Genomic DNA, 21,917 nt, shown 5'->3' with positions numbered 1-21,917 from the left:
AGAGACCTCCCAGTGGAGAAATTCTCTCTACCAATGCAGATTGACAGCTGTTTAACAACTTATATTCTTTTTTTTTTTCTAAGGCAATTGGGATTAAGTGACTTGCCTAGGGTCACACAGCTACACAGCTAGTAAGTGTCAAGTATTTGGTCTGAGGCTGGATTTGAACTCAGGTCCTCCTGACTTCAGGGCCAGTGCTCAATCCACTGCACCATCTAGCTTCCCCAACAACTTATATTCTTGAGTGTTGCCTGGGCCACTGAAATGATAAATGACTTTTCCCAGCTACATTGTAGCTATTATGTGCCTAGACTAAAGCTCCACTTTCACAGATTCTGAGGCCAGCTTTCTTAACTATAACACCATGGCTTTAGCAAAACCTGCCATGTACTTTTTAAAAAATATGTTGAATTTTTGTTAAATTGGCTGCACCCTGACCTCCAGGCACTGAAACATTTATTCTTCACCTAACTTCAGCTGATAGTGGAATCTTTTCCCAGATTGCCTCCCTCAGTATGGCAAATGAGCTGAGTTTGTCCCGAGGCTAGCTTGGGCAGTACTCAAAAGGGCATGTGGACGTTTTCAGATGGTGTTAAGAAGAGATGAAATGACAAGAGAAGCTTGATTCCCATCACAGAACTTGTGGAAGAGCTCTGGATTTAAATTCATGGAATCTGGGTTTGATTCTATCTCTACTCATTATTGTTGTATGACTTTGGGCAAGTTAGTTCCTTTCTCTCAGATTCCATTTCCTTCTCTGTTAAATGAAAGGATGGATCTCTAAGGTCACTTCTAGCATTCAATTCAAGGTCTTATTAGGAGATGGCTTTACTGTCTTCCCTTAAGAAAAAAAAAATAGCTGTTCTTTCATACCTTACTGTCCTCTAACAAGAGAAGGATGAACAACCACACGGAATATCCAGTAGAATCCCAAATTCTGGTGGCCCATGTGCTTTTGATCCACAACCAGAGTTCTAGAGCAGCCCTTTAATGAGCAGGAGGGTTGGAACACATGTCCAGAGAAGGAGTAGGAGACTCCCCAGCTACTGCAGGTAGCCCCGATGATATAGAACAGGCATCTGCAGGCCTGGCCCACTAGCCTGCTTTTGTATAATCCTCGAGCAAAGAATGTTTTTTACATTTTAAAATAAAGTTTTACTGTATTTTAAAGTGTAAAAATCATTCTTACTTCCTACTTTCCTGGGAAGCCCCTGGACAAGTAAATCTCCCATACACCCAAATTGTCAAGAAGAACACACATTAAGAACGTCCAATCTGTCTGAGGCCAGAGACCTTTTCAGCTTTTGCCAAAACAAGAAATTCCAGACCACGGTGCAAAGTATGCCAGATATGGCATCAGAAGGCCTGAATTCAGATCACTCCTCTGCTAATTAATAACTTTGTGACCTGGGAAAAACCAATTCATGTCTCTGGGCCTCTGTTTCCTCATCTGTCAAATGAAGGGACTAGATTAGTCTAGTCTAGACTAATGACCACTGAGGTCACTAATAACTTTAAATCTATGATCCTGTGACTTTTTGTACTTAGGGAGTAGGATTTAATGTGCCATCTTACTTGGGTTCTATTCCCAACTTTGCCAGCTCTGTGATTTGAGGTGGGTCATTTGAGTTCTCCATGCCACTGTTTCCTCATCTCTATAAAAAAGAGGGTAAGCTAAAGGATTGCTGAGGTCCCTCCCAGATGCAAAATTCTGCAATTTTTCTTTCATGTTTGTTCTTTCATACATTACATGAACAGCATCTAAATTCTAATGTTAGAATATTATAGCTGATTATTTTTTTCAAGTATGAAACCAAAGGAATGAAGGACTCTCAGAGGCAACCATGGTCCAAAGTACCTGGCTGTCATCCTGCCCCTGGCAGACAGATGAACTCTCCCAATGTACTTCTCCCACCAGGGCTTCATGACCCAGAACACTCCCAAACAGAATGAACACTGTCTTAAGAATTTTGACCTCACTGAATACCGCCAAGTCCTAAGTGATCTCTCCATCCAGATTTACCAGCAGCTCATTAAGATAGCAGAGGGCATGCTGCAACCGATGATAGGTAAGTGAGTATTACTCAATTCATGTGACTGTGAAGTTTGGAACTGAGGCCAAAGATAACCTGCTCCGTGTATCCACCCCCTCAGAAAAGTTTATGCAACAGATACAGGGAGAGTCCCCAGAAAACATTGCAGTTTTTTTCCAAGCAAATCTACATTATGTTTAAAGAAAAATAAGACCTGCCTTGTGCAAGGGTTCTAGTATTTGCTTCAACACTCCCTTTTCAAAATACTATTTACATGTCTTGACAAATAGAGTTGGAAAAAAAAACTTTATAAACTCTCAATAAGATTAGTAACTGTGAGGTATTAGAATGCTGTATGTGGTTATGTTTTGAAGTATGAAATTGGAACAACACTGCACCTAGACCCATGCAGAAAGGAGGTAAAATGTTTGTCACCCTGTCAAAGAGCACCAAAGTGTCTCTCTGGGAGATCAGAGATGAACATTCCCCTTCCTTGTTAGTCTGGGGAGGTGTGACTCTACCAGTCACTGAGGAGACAACTGTCCTGGGAATAGTGTTTCCTTTCATTGGAGATGTACAGTGGTTTAATAGAAAGAGCCCTGCATTCAGAGCCAGAAGTCCTGGGTTCTAGTCTTACATGTTACACTTAATAGCAGTGTGACCATAAATAGTTCCCTTAACTTCTCTGACCCTTTTTCCTCATCTGTCAAATGGAAATAATAATCCCTCAAGATTGTTACAAAGAAAATTATACTTTGTAAACCATACAATGCTATATAAATGCTATTTTAATTTGAGCTATTTAACAGATATTTAATTGAATATATTTAAGTAATTAACAGATATTTGTAATAATAATAGCTTTTATGTAGTGCTTTAAAATTTGCAAAATGCTTTACAAGTGTTATTTAATTTTATCCTCACCACCACCCTGGAAGGTAGGTGCTATTATTATCCCCATTTTACAGATGAGGAAACTGAGGCCAAGAAAGGTTAAGTGACATACCCAGGATCACACATCTAGGAAACATCTGAGGCAAGATTTGAACTCAGGTCTTCCTGAGTTCAGGCTCAGTATTCCTAGATTTCCGTGCTCTCCACCTACTAGCTTACTCATTAAATACCTACTTTATTATAAAAGGCACATGAGCAGATAGCAGTATGGTAAGGATTATCTAAGATTCAGAGCTAAAAAATAAGAAGGAGATTTATGTTTTCAAATTCAAGAAAGAGTGAATGGGACTTTCTAGGTTAGGGGTTGTTAATTTTTTTTTTTTTATGACAACCTGGCGAAGCCTATGGGGTCCTTCTCAGAATAATTTTTAAATGCGTAAAATAGAAAACTTAGCATTACAAAGTAAACCAATTATATTGAAAAACAATTTTCAATTAAAAAAATTTCTTGAACTCTGTGTTAAATACCTTTGTTCTAGGTGCTATCATATTCATTCTTCAGCCAAGCGCCAGGTGTATGTGGTTATGTTTTGAAGGTACAGAAGTTAATAGCCAGGACTTTACCTTTCTTTTTGTTGTTGTTGTTTTTGACTCTACCTTTCTTTAGGAGTCCAAGCCATGCTTCCATGAAATGAAATGAAAGTGTTTGGAGTTCCTTGGACAAGGAAGTTCCTAAAAGAACCCATCTCATATCATATTTTTCCTTATAATAAACTATATTATAGCAAAATTCTAATTTAGTCTATTTCACAGGGCAGGGGAACTGAATTACCAGTTGAATAACTTGCCCCAGGGGCAGCTAGGTGGCACAGTGGATTGAGCACTGGACCTGAAGTTAGGAGGACCTGAGGTCAAATCCAGCTTCAGACCAAACACTTGACACTTACTAGCTATGTGACCCTGGGCAAGTCACTTTAACCACAATTGCCTAAAAAGAAAAAAAAGAAAAGAAAAGAATAACTTGCCCCAGATGCTTCCAAAGCGAACATAATTAATCAATGATTTCTCTCTAATCCCTCTCCCCTGTTTCCTCATCCTCCCCCCAGATATAGGGTTACCTGAAGCCCAGGGGGCTGTTTGAAAGACTTGCCTCATGTTATATGGTATTTGGCAGTCTTTACTTCTCTTTCTTTTTGGACGTCATGGAGACTCTCGGGTAAGAATTTCCATGCCAAGGATGAGTAGGACATAATAATATTAAATAGTAGGACATTATAATAATATTAATGACAAACATTTATATGGCACTTTAATGTTTGTGTAGCTCTTTACAAATACCTCATTTTATCCTCACAACAACTCTGGGCAGTGGATGTTATTATTATCATCCCCATTTTATAGATGAAGCAGATAAAGTTTCAGTGACATGCCCAGGGTCGTCCCACAGCTATGTCTAAAGCCAAATTTGAACTCAGGTCTTCCTGACACTAGGTTCAGTGCTCTATCCACTGTACCACCTAGCTACAAGTACAGGTATATTTCTAACTTTTATGCCTCCGGGTATTTTTCTGGTGTCCTATACCAAAATCCAGAGAAACTGGAAAATCTGGGTGATATAAGAATGGGTAATCTTGTTTCACAGGGAAAATCTTTCAACCCACTTGCTATTTTCTTCCTAGTGTCTGCCATGTTGGAAAATGAAAGCATTCAGGGTTTGTCTGGAGTGAAGCCAACAGGCTACAGGAAGCGGTCTTCTAGCATGGTAGATGGGGACAATTCCTATAGCCTGGATGCCATCATACGCCAGATGAATTCCTTTCACAGTGTGATGTGTGACCAGGGCCTGGACCCGGAGATTGTCCAGCAGGTGTTTAAGCAGCTCTTCTATATGATCAATGCTGTGGCCCTCAACAACCTCCTCCTGAGAAAGGATGTCTGCTCTTGGAGCACAGGCATGCAACTCCGGTAAGTTAAGGGGTGAGGAGGGGGGGATGCACAGTGCACACAGCAACAAATGACACCACAAGTTTTCCAAACTATAGCTACAAAGCAGGGACTTTAACTCAGTTCAGAAAACATTTAAGTCCTTTCTGTGAGTGAGACACTGTGCTTAGATGCTTTGTTGCTGAAAAAGAAAACCAGAATGCCATGGCTTTCCAGAGCTGGGAAACTGACCACTTGACATATAGGTGGTAAACAGTTACCTGTATATAAAGATAAATATAAAATAGCTTTAGCAGAAAATTAAAGATTGTGTAATTGGAGAGTCTATGTACATGGTTAAAATGAATCAACACCATGAAGATGGAACTATTACCCAAATTATTTTGTAGATATAACACAATACCAATTAAAATACCAATGGACAATTTCATTAGAATTTGGTCAAGTAGCAACAAAATGTGTACAGAAGAACAAACAGACATGAATATTAGGAAAATTATGAGAAATAGTGAGGAAGAAGGAAGCCTCACTACTAGATCTCAAACAATATCCATAAAGCAGTAATGATCAAAACCATCTGGTTCCACATTATAAAATAGAAAAATGGATCAATGGAACAGAATAGGTAATTGAGAATTGGAACCAAAAGCATATATCATACTAGGGTGTAATATATTCCAAACTCCAAAGCACTAGAAAAGGAATAAATTTTCAATAAAAATTATTAGAAAGATTGGATAGCTATGTGGGAATGGGGGTGGGGGAGGGAAGTAGAGGGATCAAAGCCACACCTTGCCACAAAGACTGTTAAAAATTTCAAGTAGAAAAACTTCATTTTTTAAAAACTGGAAGAAAACAATGTTATATCAGTGACAATTGTGTAGAGGAGAAAAATGTTTATATACATGCATGTATGTGTGTGTATATTTAAAAAAATTTTTAAATTATAGAAGACAATGTAAATGAGGTGATATATAAAAATGGAAGTTTTATACAATGCATCCAGAATAGAAAGAAAAAAAAGAAAACCTCATTAACAAAAGCAAAGTTGCAAAAAAATTTCTGATATAAATCTGACATTCAAAATATACAAGCAACTGACATAAATTCATAACAGGAGAACTGATTCTTCAATGGATTAGTGACCAAAGGGATAGATAGTCTGTTTTCAAATTTAAAAAAAAAAATACAGCTTATTAGCCACCTAAGAAAAAATTTTAAATGAGAAATAAAATGTAAAATGATGTGAATACCATCTTGCATCAGTAAAATTGGCAGAAGTAGCCTAAAACAATAAAATCACTGTTGGGGATGTCTAAAAACAGTCATTCTATTGTACTGTGGGTGGCATTATGAATTTGTTACAATCTTTTTTGAAATGAATATATTCTTAGTATATAAGCTCCTTGAGGGCAGGGTCATTTTTTTGTTTTTTGTTTTTGTATCCCTGGAGCCTAACATAATGTCTTGAATATAGTAGGTACTTAATAAATATTGGATTGGTTGGATTTGAACACTATCTGGTAATACATAATAAGAACTACAAACTTATACGTACCTTTGACCCATTGATCCCTTAGGAGTATATCCTAAGGATATTATTGAAAGGGGAAAAAAGACTATCTCTACAAAAATATTCCTAAAAGTTTTATTCAATTGGGAAAAAAATGGAGCCAATCCATGTATCCAATAATTAATGGATAACTGATCAAATTTTGGCATGTAAGAAGCTTTGTGCTATAGTGAATAGTGAACAAATTTTTGACTCAGGAAGATAGTTCAAGGCCTGTCTCTGTCACATACCAGTGTTGCAATTATAGACAAGCCACTTAACCCCTTGGTATTCAGGGAAAATTTCTTTTCTTTTTTTTAATAGTATTTTTTTCCAATTACATATAAAGACAATCTTTAATATTCATTTTTTAAATTTTGAGTTCCAAATTTTTCCCTCCCTTCCTCACCACTTCCTCCCTAAGACAGTAAACAATTTGATATACATTGTGGAGGTGCAATCATGTATAATTTATTTCCATATTAGTCATGTTGTGAAAGAAGAAATAGGTCAAAAGAAAAGAAGCACAAAAAATAAATTAAGTAAAAATCACATTCTTCAGCCTTTATTCCGACTCCATCATTTCTTTCTCTGGATTTTCCATCATGAGTTTTTTAGAATTGTCTTGGATCATTGTATTGCTGAGAAGAGCTAAGTCGTTCATAATTGATCATTGCACAATGTTGTACAATGTTCTTCTGGTTCTCCCCACTTCGCTTTGTATCAGTTCATGTAAGTCTTTCCAGGTTTTTCTGAAGTCTGCCTGCTCATCATTTCTTATTGCACAAAAATTACTATACCACAACTTGTTCAGTCATTCCCCAGATGATGGGCATTCCCCTCAATTTCCAATTCTTTGCCACCACAAACAGAGCTGCTATAAATATTTTTTACATATAGGTCACTTTCCCCTTTTTGTGATCTCTTTGGGATACAGACCTAGTATAGCCCTTTGGGCATAGTTCCAAATTGTTCTCAAGAATGGTTGGATCAGTTTCAACTCCACCAACAGTGCAGTAGTGTCTCTGGGCAACTTTCTAAGACTATAACTTACAAGTAAGTTACGTAGAGAATCAATGGAAAGAATTTCTACAGCCTTCTCTTCCCCCCGCCCCCACACCCTCCCCCACACACACAAACTGTTGAAATTGCAGGACTGGATCACCCCCCAAAAAAATGACAGATGTGAAGAATTTAAATACATAGAAATAGGTGTGGTAGAAGTGAAGTCATGCAGAGTGAAAAAATCAGATGGTAAAAAATACAGGCTGACTACAACTATGTCAAAATGAATGAATGATTTAAAGAGGCTTCAGATGAGAAAAGGACTTACTGTACTATAGTTTAGAGCTTGAGACCTTCCCTTACACATGTGCTGATCTATGAATCATTTCAGTTCTAGAATGACCGGTTCAGAAGTGTGCATCATTGTAAATAATAGATGTGTTCCTAAAAATGGACATCAATTAAATTTCACAAAATCAGGCCAGACTTGCATAGACTGAATTACATTTGTTTTCTTCATTTACTTATAGATCTACTTACTGGTAGATTCAATAAATAAAGGAATTTTTTAAAATTATACTTATTTACATATATATTTATATATTATTTTTTACTTTGTTACTATCATTACTATCATTTATTGCTTACTGTGTGCCTGACACAGTGCAAAGTATTAAGGATAAAAACAGAAGCAAGATAGACAGACCTGAAGGAACTTATATTCAAATGGGAGAAGACAATACATACAAGGGAGCTGGAAAGATACTTTCTTCTCCTGGTTTTCAATAGACAATGGTTCCCAATAATCTGACTTTTTCTTTGCTCCTATCCTCATCTGTCAAGCAATCTTTTATCTGTAAACAAACATAGATACCTGCTACTTAAAGCAAGTTGAGCAGTCATTTTTATGTAAACAATCATTCTTTCAGTTATATTTTATGTTCTTTTTTTTTGGTCTCAGATGTTTCTCTAATAATTAACATATGACTTTTTAAAGTTCAGAGAGAGGTCTATGGACTCAGAGCTGGAAGGGAGCTTAAAGGTCATCTAGTCCAGCCCATTCATTACAGAAGAGGAAACTGAGGCAAGGAGAAGTGAATCACTGTGCTAAAATTCACATAGGACTCAGTGTCAGAGCCAAGGTTTAAATCTAAGTACTCAGACTCCAAACCCAGTGCTCTTTCCACTGTACCAAGCTGAGATGATTAAGGTTTCCCTCCCCCAAGCCAAAGACAGAGAACTCCAATTTTGTTTTTTAATTGGTTTTGGGAAAGTAAGGCATCAGGCAAAACAACGTTAAAGACAGCAACACTATGTTTGTGCACATATGCCATTAACAGTTTGGCATTAGTGAGCAGCAGAGAAATGGACATCTTGGACACCTCAGCACTGGAACCTTGACTGACCAAAATCCAATTTACATCTTAGACAACTGACCAAATAAAGTGAATAAGCTCCTGTGACAATGGGAAGGACAACATTGAGAGGAAGAGAGGGAGGGAAAGAGGGAAGGAAGAAAGGAAGGAAGGAAACAAACATTTATTTAGCACCTACTATTTGCCAGGCCCTATGCTAAGTGCTTTACAAATATCATGTAATTTAATCCTCACAACAACCCTGGGAGGTACATGCTATTATTATCATCCCCATTTTACAGTTGAGAAAACCAAGGCAAAAAAAAAAAGGTTAAGTTGACTTGCCAAGGGTCATATAGCTAGTAAGTATTTAGAGATGGATTTGAATTCAGGTCTTCCCGACTCCAAGCCCAGTCCTCTATATGCTATACTACCTTCATTATCTATTTTTGACTTATGCACCTAGGTATAACATAAGCCAGCTGGAGGAGTGGCTTCGAGGGAAGAATCTTCACCAGAGCGGAGCAGCAGAGACTATGGAACCTTTGATCCAGGCGGCACAGCTCCTGCAGTTAAAAAAGAAAACTCCTGAGGATGCTGAGGCCATTTGTACCTTATGCACCTCCCTCAGTACACAGCAGGTATGAGATTGTCCTAGGCTGCTTCCAGGCTGGCAGAACCGTCATCTAGCATACCGGAGTTTGGATGGCAGTTGGGATGCTAGCAGCTCTGTTTTCAAAAGGTTGAAATACTTGCCTTTAAAACTCAGTAACTGCAAAGCTGCCAGGGTTGGAGGAGATAGAGCTGTTCCGAAGCATGGGACTCAAGACTATGATGCAAGTACATTCTGGATCAGGAAGTAAAGAATTTTTCTAGTTTTTAAAAGTGAGGTTGAGAGAGGACTCCAAATAGCTTTACTTAAAAGCTGCTTTTGAAGATAAATTCTGGCTACTTGGCAAAAAAAAAGTGACATTTGCTTAAAAATAAATGGCCTCTAGGGGAGATGGTCTAGGGTTGCATTTTGTGTAGAAATTTTGTTGATAGGTATTAGGTTCAGCCCAGACTCCATTGTCCATTCCTAATTTGGGTCTGGATTCAAGATTTGATTTATATTGGGTACTGAAGTCCATTCTTTGAGGTTTTCTGCAGGTTCTGATAAGGTTACCTTCTTTGTGACCAACATTTCTTTTGATTGCAACAGATTGTCAAAATCCTCAATCTTTACACTCCCCTGAATGAATTTGAGGAACGAGTGACAGTAGCCTTCATACGAACAATTCAGGTGAGTTTGAGAAAATTAATCAGCTTTATAAAAAGGTCATTTCCAGAACTAGTAACTGGCATTGAAAGTATAATTGAACCTTATTATCTGTGCTAGGAAACACTGGCTTAAAGGCAGAAGATGCTAGATGACACATGCTGTGGGCCTTGTTACCTCTGAAAGGACTTCTGCCTTTCTATCCATTTGCTTGGGTAGAGAAATGAACCATATCTTCCATGCATAAATTAGCATAATGTGAATAGGCAATATTCACCTGAATAGTCTATTTCTCTCAGATTTTAGAAGTATACAATCAACATAAACCTCTTCATTTATTACTGGGATGTAAGGAAGTTACATAACCACATCTAACAATATCAGAGTAGAAGGGGAAAAATAAGAAAATGGGGGAAAAATTTTAATTTCACATACATAAACACATATATTTGTAGAGATACACATACACAAATATTTATTTTATTAAATAATGGCTTAAGAATGACAGATAATAGGGCAGCTCAGTGGCACGGTGGATAGAGCATTGACCCTGGAATCAGGAGGACCTGAGTTCAAATCTGGCCTCAGACACTTGACACTTATTAGCTGTGTGACCCTGGACAAGTCACTTAACCCCAATTGCCTCACTTAAAAAAAAATGACAGATAATTCAGTGGGGAAAGGGAATACCTCATTTGTATGTGATATCACAGGCTTCAGGATGTATTTTAAAAAGCATTCAATTTGGAGTCAAGAGAGACTAGAGTTTAAGTTCTTTCTGGTGATATTTACTTACTGTGTGACCATTGGTAAGTCACTTAACTTCTTTAACTCTCAATTTACTCATCTGTAAAATATGGATAGCCTTCTAGGTTTATTGTAAGGCTCAAAAGAGGTGATAATAACTCATATTTCTATAAAGCATTAAAGTTTGCAAAGTATTTCACATAAGCAATCCCATTTGAGCCTCACAAAGACCCTGAGAGGTATGTAGCTATTATTATCTCAATTTATAGCTATTATTATCCCAATTTATAGCTATTACTATCTCAATTTACAGCTATTATTATACCAATTTTACAAATGAAAAAACTCAAGTTCAAAAAGTTTAAGTGAACTACCCTTACACTCACATACACTCACATACGCACACATAGCAGTTACTCTCACAAATTTTCAAAAATCATTGACAACTTCTCCATTTAGTGGCTATAGGGGAACATATTGAGTACAAACATGGCTTCCTCAAATGTACATGTAGAAAAATAAAACTATCCTGTAACTTCTCTAGGTATTATTAAGGGGTTGAAGAGAAGTAGTGAGATGTTTAGGTTTGCGAAGATACCTGTATCAAGTAGAAATAATAACGGCAACTTGAAAATCTGTTCAGGTCAGAGAAAAGAAAATGTTCCAAACTTGAGAGAAAATGTGTAATTTTTGTTTTGCTTTTTACAAAAAGCTAGTGACATCAAATTGCTCTTGGATATTTATTCAAAACACATTACAAGTCTCCTTAGGAATTTGGATTATTACAGAGCCTCCCATTTGAAGGGAAGCCAGTGATGATGGTGATGACAATGGTGATGGTACTACTGATGATGGTGGTGGTAGTGATGGTGATAATGATGATGATGGTGATGGTGGTGGTGATGGTGGTGATGGCAGTGATAGATAGCATTTTTATAGCTCTTTATGATTTGCAAAGTTCGTTACAGATATTACCTCAGTTTATCTTCACAAAAACCCTGGGTGATAGGTGCTATTATTATCCCAGTTTTACAGATAAGAAAACTAAGGCAGACAGAAGTTAAGTGACTTGCTCAGGAGTTAGTATCTGCCACCAGATTTGAACTCAGGTCTTCCTGACTCCAGGCCCAGTGTGTTATCCACTGTGCTACCTAGCAGCCATGTCACAGTATAAACTGACTCTGGAATTGTTCAGAGGATAATTTACTAGAAGATGCTGATTTCAAAGGAAAAGTTCAATTGAATTTAAAGCACCAGAAATGAGCCAGGACCTAATTAAATACAATCAGCAGTGGAAAGCAGGCAGATTCTCCCTGACAGAAAAAGCAGAAGGCAGGTTTTCTGATCCAAAGAAGCCTGTTAAGATGGCAATCACTAATAATGCTGACCCTGGTGTGCTGATAAGGAGAGGCTTGCAGCACCCTCATCGTGTGAGGGTCCATTCTAAAGAGGTGATCGACAATACCATGAACAATACATTTTTATTCTACCTTCACCTTTATAAAATAATTTCAAGTAGGCCTTGCTGTAAAGTAATTATAAGTAGGCAAGACCAACATTCAGAAATCTGAACTTACAAGTTCAGATGATTATTCATTTTACAAAATTATTCCCTTCACGGTTCCTGTTAAATAATATCTGTGTATTTTAAATTATTACCATAGCATATTTTTTAAATTTACCCAAAATGAGATATCTATAAACATAATTCTTAAAATATTATCCCATTTACCCCATCATCCACCCCATCCTCAAAATCCTCTGCAAGTTGTTTTAGTCTTGCCTATGTTCTTTCTTTAAACTTTTTTTTTAAATTAAAAAGCACTTATTTTCTCTCCCCCCCCCCAAAAAAAGAAAAAGAACAAAAACAAAACCCTCGTAACAAATAGTATGGTCAAACAAACAAATCCTCACCTTAGCCATGTCCAAAAATGTCTCATTCTGCACCTTGAGACCATCAACTATCTAGCCAGCTTCATTGGTCCTCTGGAGTCATAGTTAGTTACTGCATTGATCAAAGTTCTTAAAGTGTTTCAAAGTTGGTTGTCTTTATTGTGTTATTGTTGTTGCATAAATTGTTCTCCTAGTTCTGCTCCTCTTATGCTGAAGCAGTTCAAAGAAGTCTTCCCAGTTTTCAAATGACACAATGATATTCCAGTCTATTCATTCTGCAAGTTATCCATATACCTTTTTTAAACTGCAGAATCCTGTTCTGATACTACTGGACATCTTTGGATATAGTGTTATACTCAGTAAGGACAGTTTAAATGCTACCCCTATCTTTCCAAATTCATCTTGGTATGTAGGAATCCAAATAGCAGTGCCTTTTATTTGTACTTGAGATTTCTACATGTGACAGAGACTTATAAAGAATCCTTGGGGCAGCTAGGTGGCACAGTGAATAGAGCACCCTAAAGTCAGGAGGACCTGAGTTCAAATCCGGTCTCAGACACATAACACTCACTAGCTATGTGACTCTGGGCAAGTCACTCAATCCCAATTGCCTCATCATAAAAAAAAAAATTAATCCTCAAATCAAAAGATACCTTGAGCTCATCTAGTCTCAAATCATGCTAGATTGGTACTTTTCTCCTGTTTTAAAATATCTGCAGGGAAAGAGTTTATCATTTCCAGTCAAGAATCACTTTTTTATGTCTCTCAGAATGTGCCATAATTTAATCCTATTTCTTGTGTGTTCCTTATAGAAACCAAGAACTTTTTATTTTCACATGCATTAAGATACTAGGATATTGGGAATGTCATTTCCCCTTTCTCTAGGCCTCGGTTTCATCTTCCATAGGATAAGGGGGTTGGAATAGATGATTCTTAAGGTTCTTTCCATCTGTATCTCCTTTGATTTTAAGATAAATGTGGTCCCTGACCACTTGATCTCCAGTTTACTTTCCAGACTTTTTCCAGGACATGTGAAAAGTTATACATGAACCTAATTATTTAAAGGTACAGTACATCATTTGAAATAAAGGCAATGTCAGAATTCTTAATGGTTTCCTTCTCCTCAGGCACAACTACAAGATCGAAATGACCCTCAGCAGCTGCTCTTAGACTTCAAGCACATGTTCCCCGTCTTGTTCCCATTTAACCCATCCTCCCTGACCATGGACTCAATTCATATCCCTGCGGCTCTCAACCTGGAGTTCCTCAACGAAGTGTGAAGACCAATGTGATGTCTTGGCTCCAGTCCCAGTGAGTTCAAGCAAAAAGAAAACAATGACATAAATTGAAGGACATATTCAGTGTGGTAAAAGCGGACCAAGCCAGAGCCTAAGAACCTGTGCAGAGTGCTGAACAGGCACATATCTTCAATGTGATTATTTTTCTTTTGTATTCTATAGTTCAAAATAAGAATACTTGAAATACAGGTTTTTTTAATAGTTTGGTTTCAGACTAAACAAGTGCAGTCCATAGCAGTTAATACAGAGATTCCCCCAGTGCCATAATCAATGTACCAATCTTGTCAAGCAGACATTGGCCAACTTTTTTATCTTCATTCCATGGCTATTTAATGCTTAAAAATTGGACGTTTAAACTGCCTTCAGGGAGCTTCTAAAATGATGGTACTGATCATTTTGAGGTTGACACACATTCTCCTTTCTGCTGTTGTAGGTAGCAGGGGAAATGATGTTGTGGTTTTGTGGTGGGTTGCCTGGTGACCGGGATGAGTTTGCCCATTTTTCCCACTACAGAGGCCAGTAAGGTTGGCCTCTTCATCCTTTCCCCAGGCCTTAGTAGTATTTTGAACTTTGCTTTTTTGGAGCAAAAATGTCACAATGTACACAAAAATGTACAATCCCCTTTATGCCCAAAGACTTCTTCTTGGTCTCAGTATTTAGGAAGAGTTAAAGCTGCTACATGTCAATTCTTAGATGATGACTACCAAATTAAGTAACTCTGAGATGTTCTCATGTCCAAAACTTTTTCACAGTGAATGCATCCAGACCAGACACTGTTTTTATATACATAATTCCCCCAAGTTCTGTTGTCATTTATGAAAGAAAATGTCAATGGCAAGACTAGTAATCCCAAAATATCGTTTATCTATTCTCTAATATGACAGGAGAGCTCACAAATAGTACTTCATTGTTGTTTCAGCATCCCCTAGGCAGTTAAATTCTTTCTCAAAAGGAGATTTATGAGTGTTTGAAAATATATGAAAACAATGAATATAGATTTGGTTTTTAACTTAGATGCTACATTTTTTAAATGCACTAAAATTCCAGTAAAATATCTGACATTGTTCATCCATTTCTGTTTGTATTAAATATTTTTTCAAAGTTACTGTGTTAAAGGCATATGAAATCTCCCTGCTAGAAAATAAGGGGGTGGAATTTCCAGCACTTAATAATGCTTACCCAAATTTTGTCACTTTACAAGTAAGTTTTTTCTAACACTCCATATGGACATTTTTTCAGAAGAAAGCATCTATTTTGAAAATTCTACATGACCTCTTATACTATGTACTCTTGTTTACTGTCTTCATCATATACTTTCCTTCTTAAAAAAAAAAAAATGCAAAAGTCTGTTAATAGATGGTGATAGTATGAAGAAGGATGTTGCCAGTGCAGGAGATCATAGTTTGCTGACCAGAGAGAAGTGGTCCCTCTTCCTGATTCTTAACAGGGAAGTTAATTATTCCACAAATTACCAGTTACATGACCCCATTATTCTTAACTCTACTTTCCCTCAGGAGCCCATAACAAAAGGCCCTGGAAACAAATGCATACCTCTTTCCTCATCACCTCTCCCAAGCAATTACTTCCTTCCTTCTTTCAGGCCCCCACCTCTATCATCACCCTCATCCATATGGTCTCAGAACAGCAGAACACTCTACCCTTGTTACGATGACAATCATATCAAATCTAATTCTTCATTAACAGGACCACCTCTACTTCCACAACAAACACTCTAACTTGTTTTTGGGTATCTGCTGAATTAAAGCTGTTTCTGATTCATTCATTCATAGATACATATCCCTGATAATATCCATAGCATCACCAACCAGTTTCATTTTCAGTGTTAGTATGAAAGTATCACTTCTGTGGCTACCTCCTTAATAACTGTAAAAGCATCTTGTAATGATTTTGCAGCACTTTAGTTCAAAATTATACCTATATGCAAAGGCTACCATTATCCTCCAAGAGAGGAGAAAGCAGCTTGTCACAGACTCTAAGAGTTGGAAGATATCTTAGATTTCACCTAGTCCAGCCTTCTGCAGTGCAGGACACTTCCCTAAAAACTCAACACATTTACTTGGTCAAGCCCCTAATGGCAAACATGAGTTTTCACCATCACTATCCTAAGTGTCTGCTCTTATGCATGGATTATGTTTCCAGGACTTGGAGACCCACCCACAAAACCCTCTGAGTCAGGGCCCCTCTTTATCTGTCTGTGCCTTTGGGCTTTGCTAACTAAAAGGTACAAGTGACAGACATCCCCTAAGTTTTCCATGCTTCCCTTAAGCTTCTTTCTGTCACTCACCAGACTGGGAAAAATGTTAGCTTTCTAAAGAAAAAAGTGTCTATGAAGGCAACTACTGCCACCTATCCTTAACTAATTTATCAGCTTTAACTTAATTAACTCATCATCTTCCTCAGACAGTTTAGGTGCCCATCTTTCAAGGGTCCTTAGTTAAATCACAGCAGTAACCAAGGATTTACAATATTTAATGCTTAGCCATTAGAGTAAAATGGAAATAATCTACTGAAGGGTTGTTTTTTTTCTGCATAGATATTCTAATTAATCACAGATTTCATTCTTATTTTTTTTCCCTAAGGGATAATGGTGTTTTGCTGGAGCTGTAAAGAATTTAATTTATGTGTATTATATTAAAAAAAAAAAACATAAGATTTTTATAGAACATTAGTATAGAAATATATAGAAATTGGCTATTTAATGTTTAGATCTGTAATATTTAACTTACCACTTAGCCTGTGCTTGGAAAGAGATTCTTTTGTATCTTTAATGTAAAAATCTTTTGTTAACTATTTTTACTCCCTGCATTTAAAAAGCACATTTAATGCAGCTTTATTCACTCAGACATCCCCAATTCCATGGAAATCAGAATGGCATTTTGATTTAAGGAATATAGTGCAATATGATAATGACAAGGTTGAGATCTGTATTTGTTAATATCTCAGATGAGCACCTTTCCCACTCTGTGCCTTCAGTTGTTATTAAGATAACTGATTTCTCAATTGCTATTTTCCTGGAATAAGCATTATTGTGGGAAGAATTTTAATGTTCTACATAACATTGTGGTGGATTTAGGATTTATCCAGTGAGTCATTCTGAAATGTTTTAAAATCACAGAAGAAAAAAATATTTGCAGATAACATCACTTTTAGGTTGATGGACTTTTTAGGAATTATGTAAGAATATCCCATTATGTTAAATTAGTTGTGTGTACATAGCACATCCTTAACTAATCCTTGCTGACACTTTTAGGACATCTTTTTCCTGGCATATGCATTCTATCTGGGCTGCCATACTTGTCTGAAACAACTAGGATGTTGCAATACACAAATGTACATAGGGTTTTTTTCCCCCTGTCCTTGGGGCATGTCAATAATAGTGGCTCCTTTGGAGTTTCTAATGCTGAGTTTTTAAGTTATTTGTAAAGCACTTAGAAGTTTTGAAAGAGATAGGGAAAAACAATCAACTGCCACAACCAGGTCAATCAGCACATCTCAGTTGTCTGAATTACCCCTTTGTGAAAAAGAGCATCTGTAGTTGCTTTTTCATTTAATATTAAGCACTACAACAAATTTTCCCCAATTTCCCTGATACTCCTTCAACAAGGATATCATAATTGAATGACTACATAATGCCTTCACTACTAAACAGCTACTAATATGTGAAACACAGGGTAGGATCCTCTAGTCATGGTTCATAGAAACCTTTCTCCACACCAGGTGTTATCAAACGTTGTTGCATGTGCAGCCAAATACTCATGGTTCACTTCTCTGCCGCCCTGATACCATAATTGGGTTGGGGAGGAGAAAAAAAACAGACCTAGAGGTTTTTTTTTTTACAATACTAAGAATAATAAGATGATGTTGTTTTTGTTTATTTTAAAGGTCATTGGATGAAAAACTTCTTTCCTACGTTATATAAACTTTAATACTTTTAAATGGGATAAATCTGAAATAAAATTAAACATTTTCTTAAGGTGCACATCAAACCTGGCCAGAGCTGGATGTCACATCTTTGCCTCCAAATGATGTTTAGAAGGAACAGCCTCTCTGAAGGAGTTTCAATGATACTCAAGGGGTGAATCAGATATCATAGATGAAATACTACTGATAAAGAATATTTTTCCATTTTGAACAAATCTGTAAACTACACCTTTGTTTATAGGAAAATGCTTATAATAGTCACTGTAATATTCAGCTGTGGATAAAAATTTGTGGAAATAAATACTTTTGAATAAATGTGGGTCTGCAAATATAAATGAAATCTAGAACTCTCTGCAGCCAAACTCTGGCTGAAAAGAAAAAAAACCAGCATAGCATATTTTCTGGGGACTTCGTGGGTAGAAGACCGAGGGTCTGTGTACTCAAACTCATCTCCCCTACCCTATGCAGATGTGAATGGTGAATCTGTGAGTTAATTTGATCTTTTTAGAAACCCTTTGAGCAGTGATTCCACTACTAGGATTATTTTAAGGATGTTGTTCTTAAGGTGGGTTGTGGGGTAGTGGGGGACCAAAAATGGGTTTGGATGTCACCGCTGTTTTAGAGTCTCATAAGAATCTTGTTTCAGAAGAACGTGGGGACTCCTTTTGAGGACCTCTCACTTATCCAGATCTTTGTCACACAAATGGAGCTTGGAGATTTCATTATCTTTAATTGAATTGTCTTTTAATTAAACAACAAAAAGCAACAACAAAGATTTAAATGTTTATGGACTGGGGACTAAGGTTTCAAAGCCAAAAAATACTACCCTCTCAGAAGTCCCATCTTACAGATGAAAGAGGACTGGACTCGGAGTCAGAGGGCCCTAGGTTCAAACCCAGTCTGTCACTACCTCTGTGACCTTGGCAAGGCACTTCATCTCTCTGGGCCTCAGTTTCCTCATCTGAAAAATGAGGGGTTGGATGAGAAAACCTTCTAAGTTCGATTCCAGCTCTAGATCCTGTAGCAGCAGTAGAAAGGCAACCAAACTAACATTACATCCTTCCAAACAGCAGCAAGGGCCGCTCCCGGAGGGGCAGGGCGCGCCAAGCCTCCGAGGGCACCCCGCAGCGGCGCTCCCCCGGTCTCAGTCCGCTCTCAGCACACTTTCCATCACCTGGTTCTACGAACTCAGATTGCGCAGTGGCCACGTCATCATCGACCAGGGCTCGAGAGCCACCTCGAGCTCCCCTCCCCCCCAGGGGGCACGGCCCGAGAGGGCGCCCCTCCCCCGCCCGCGCCGGGACCTGCCCTGCCTGTCCTGCCCCACACTCAGCCCAGGCCCGAACCCAAGCCTCCCATCCCCTGCGGTCCTTGTTCCATAATCACTTCAGGCTCCCAGCGCCGATCCCTCCCCTGCCCGGGAGCCCGATCATATAAGGAAAATACGGTGGGTTCACTTGGGAGCTGTGGGGGCGTCGGGCGCTTCTCCCCCTGCCTAGATCCTAACAACACCCCCTCCACCTTTGGGACGGCCCGCGCGAGCGGGACGACAAAAACCCCGCGCGCCCGGAAGTCGTCACCCTCGCCTCCCGCTCCCGAGAAGAAAGGCGGGCTGCTCAGCCAATCGCACCCCGCCTCCGAGCCGCTCGCCCCTCCCCTCCCCCCTTCCCCCCTTCCCCCTTCCGCCCCCCTCCGCTCTGCGGTGTTTGAGCCTTCGCTCTCTGGTTCTTTTGAAGGCATACAATTCCGTCAGCCTCCCTGTTCCTCCCTTTAGCTTGAAGTCATAATCCAATAATCTAATAAATCAACATTTATTAAGGGCCTACTATGTGCTAGGTATTGTGCTAAGTGCTGGGGACACAATGAATAAAAAGAGCAGTCCTAGCTCTCAAGGAGTTTACAATCTAATGATGTTGGGAGGAGACAACACAGAAAAAAAAGGCAGGAAAATAGCGGGGAGGGAGGAGACCTGGGGTGCCTGCTCAGGGGAACCTGGTCCCGAGGAGCTAAAGACAAACACAGGAGCAGATGCAAAGTGGAGTCTGAGTCCAGTTTCTGCCCTCGATCCAGGTGGGTGGTGAGAGGAGTTTGGTGCGCCACCCTCCAGCCCTCCAATCAGAGGGGAGAGGAGGCTGAGGGAGGTGGTGTCACTCCCGGCTAGAGCTGGCGGCGTGGAGAGCAGGTTGAACCAGGGAAGGATGTTTTGTTCTGAGTAGTTGAAACCAAGCAGAGCAGCAGATGCAAAGTGGATTACTTACAAGGGCCCAATGGGTCATTGCCGAATTCAAATCTAGCCTCAGACCCTTACTATCAGTGTGTGACCCTGCGCAGCACGCTTAACCTCTGTTTGTCTCAGTTTTCTCATCAGTAAAATGGGGATAAAAGCTCCTACCTTCCCAGGATTGTGGTGAGGATCAAATGATCATAATTGTAAAGTGCTTGGCACAGTGCCTGTCACATAAGACGCATTATATAAATGTTAGCTATTATTTTAATTATCTAGTCTGGTTTGACTTTTCTTCACATTATTATAAGCTAATGACTATATACATGCCCTTAACCAGCATATGCAATATTCACATTTGTATATTGTATATGTATATGTACATACATACCCTAAGAGAAAGGTGCAGTGTATAGAGAGACAGCCTCAGAGTGGGAAAGACTGGAATTCAAGTCTGACCTCTGACACTTAACTCCGGGAGGCTGAACAAATCATTTAATCTTTTCATGCCCCAGACCATTCTAGTTTAAAGCTGTAAGTTGCTGAGCAGATGCCCATCTGCCTTCGTAGAAGGAGTTTCCTCGCCAGAAAGCTACCTACTACACCTAAGAAACTACAGGTCCAGACTGAGGCACCTCGTGCTGGAGCCGTAGATAGAGAGCCAGCCTTAGACTTCTGGGTAAGATGATCATTTTAATCCCCCAGTTCCCCGGGCTACTTGCCAAGTCCCTTAAACCTTTCAATGCCCCAGGCAACTCTCCATGACATGGATAGATAGATAGATAGACAGACAGACAGACAGACAGTAGACAGATGATAAATATAGTCAGGTAGATAGATAAGACAGGTATATATATATACACACACAAGTGTTGCGGTCTGAAAGGTTGAGATCCCTCAAAGACTGAAGTACAGGACAGGGTCATCTGAAATGAATTCACAGACTCAAGCATTCTTTAAGTCAAGGTGGCAAAGATTTATTGTTACGCTTTTCAGCAGGCAAGGATTCTTAAGGAACCTGTAAGAGACTGAGGATGGAGCTAGAGTTTATATGGAAAAGGGCTACTATGTGCTAGGTATTGTGCTAAGTGCTGGGGACACAATGAATAAAAAGAGCAGTCCTAGCTCTCAAGGAGTTTACAATCTAATGATGTTGGGAGGAGACAACACAGAAAAAAAGGCAGGAAAATAGCGGGGAGGGAGGAGACCTGGGGTGCCTGCTCAGGGGAACCTGGTCCCGAGGAGCTAAAGACAAGACATTCCTGGAAAGGAATGCCAGGGACACTGATGAGGTAATCTAAAGGTGCAGGTGTCTTTGGGGGCTATGGATGGGAAAGTACAGTAAATATACCAGACAGGGAGGGAGAAGACAGAGGTATGGATCTTGGGAGTCTGGCAGCAGGAAGAGTCCTTGGGCCAGCCAAGGACAAAACTCCTTGGGCTGGGCAAGGCACCCCTCTCCCTCTGTCTTGATGAGAGAATGCTCTGCAATAAGGGAAAGCTTTCTCACAAGACAGGAACTTACTAAGGAATTGGGAGGCTTCCAGAGACGTGATCAGAGGGCTGGGGCCTGAGTATCCCAGCACTCTCTCACCCAGCTTTGTGTAGCTGCACCAGGGAGAGAGATAAGTCTCGTGAAGGGGCCCACGTATGAATAACTGCTGGGCACGGTGTTCTTTGGCTGGGGAGTGGTTGTCAGAGACAGTGTTACTGGGACTAGGGAGAAATTAGGGTCCAAGTACAAGCACAAGCACCCAAGCACCCCATCACAA

At 39.1% G+C, this 21,917-nt stretch overlaps 1 protein-coding gene and 1 non-coding gene across 2 annotated transcripts in view; one reads left to right on the top strand and one right to left on the bottom strand.

The window, feature by feature from the left end:
- Nucleotides 1–18,236, top strand: part of MYO5B (myosin VB) — a 532,192-nt gene extending 513,956 nt beyond the window's left edge. Inside the window, exons 35-40 of the mRNA XM_027868890.1 lie at nt 1,919–2,069; nt 4,607–4,892; nt 9,250–9,424; nt 9,985–10,065; nt 13,809–13,992; nt 17,883–18,236. Of these exons, the coding sequence (XP_027724691.1) occupies nt 1,919–2,069; nt 4,607–4,892; nt 9,250–9,424; nt 9,985–10,065; nt 13,809–13,961 (846 nt within the window). The 3' untranslated portion in view covers nt 13,962–13,992; nt 17,883–18,236. The remainder of the gene's footprint in view (nt 1–1,918; nt 2,070–4,606; nt 4,893–9,249; nt 9,425–9,984; nt 10,066–13,808; nt 13,993–17,882) is intronic.
- An 824-nt stretch (nt 18,237–19,060) lies between these two features.
- On the bottom strand, nt 19,061–19,143 carry LOC114048244. The gene has a single exon (XR_003569724.1).
- Nucleotides 19,144–21,917: the final 2,774 nt, after the last annotated feature.

The sequence above is a fragment of the Vombatus ursinus genome, unplaced genomic scaffold (genome assembly GCF_900497805.2).
Source record: "Vombatus ursinus unplaced genomic scaffold, bare-nosed wombat genome assembly UNPS02014791.1, whole genome shotgun sequence".
In the NCBI taxonomy this organism is placed as follows: Eukaryota; Metazoa; Chordata; class Mammalia; order Diprotodontia; family Vombatidae; genus Vombatus; species Vombatus ursinus.
The sequence above is the reverse complement of the archived record's forward strand: the minus strand, read 5'-3'. Positions and strand labels throughout refer to the sequence as shown.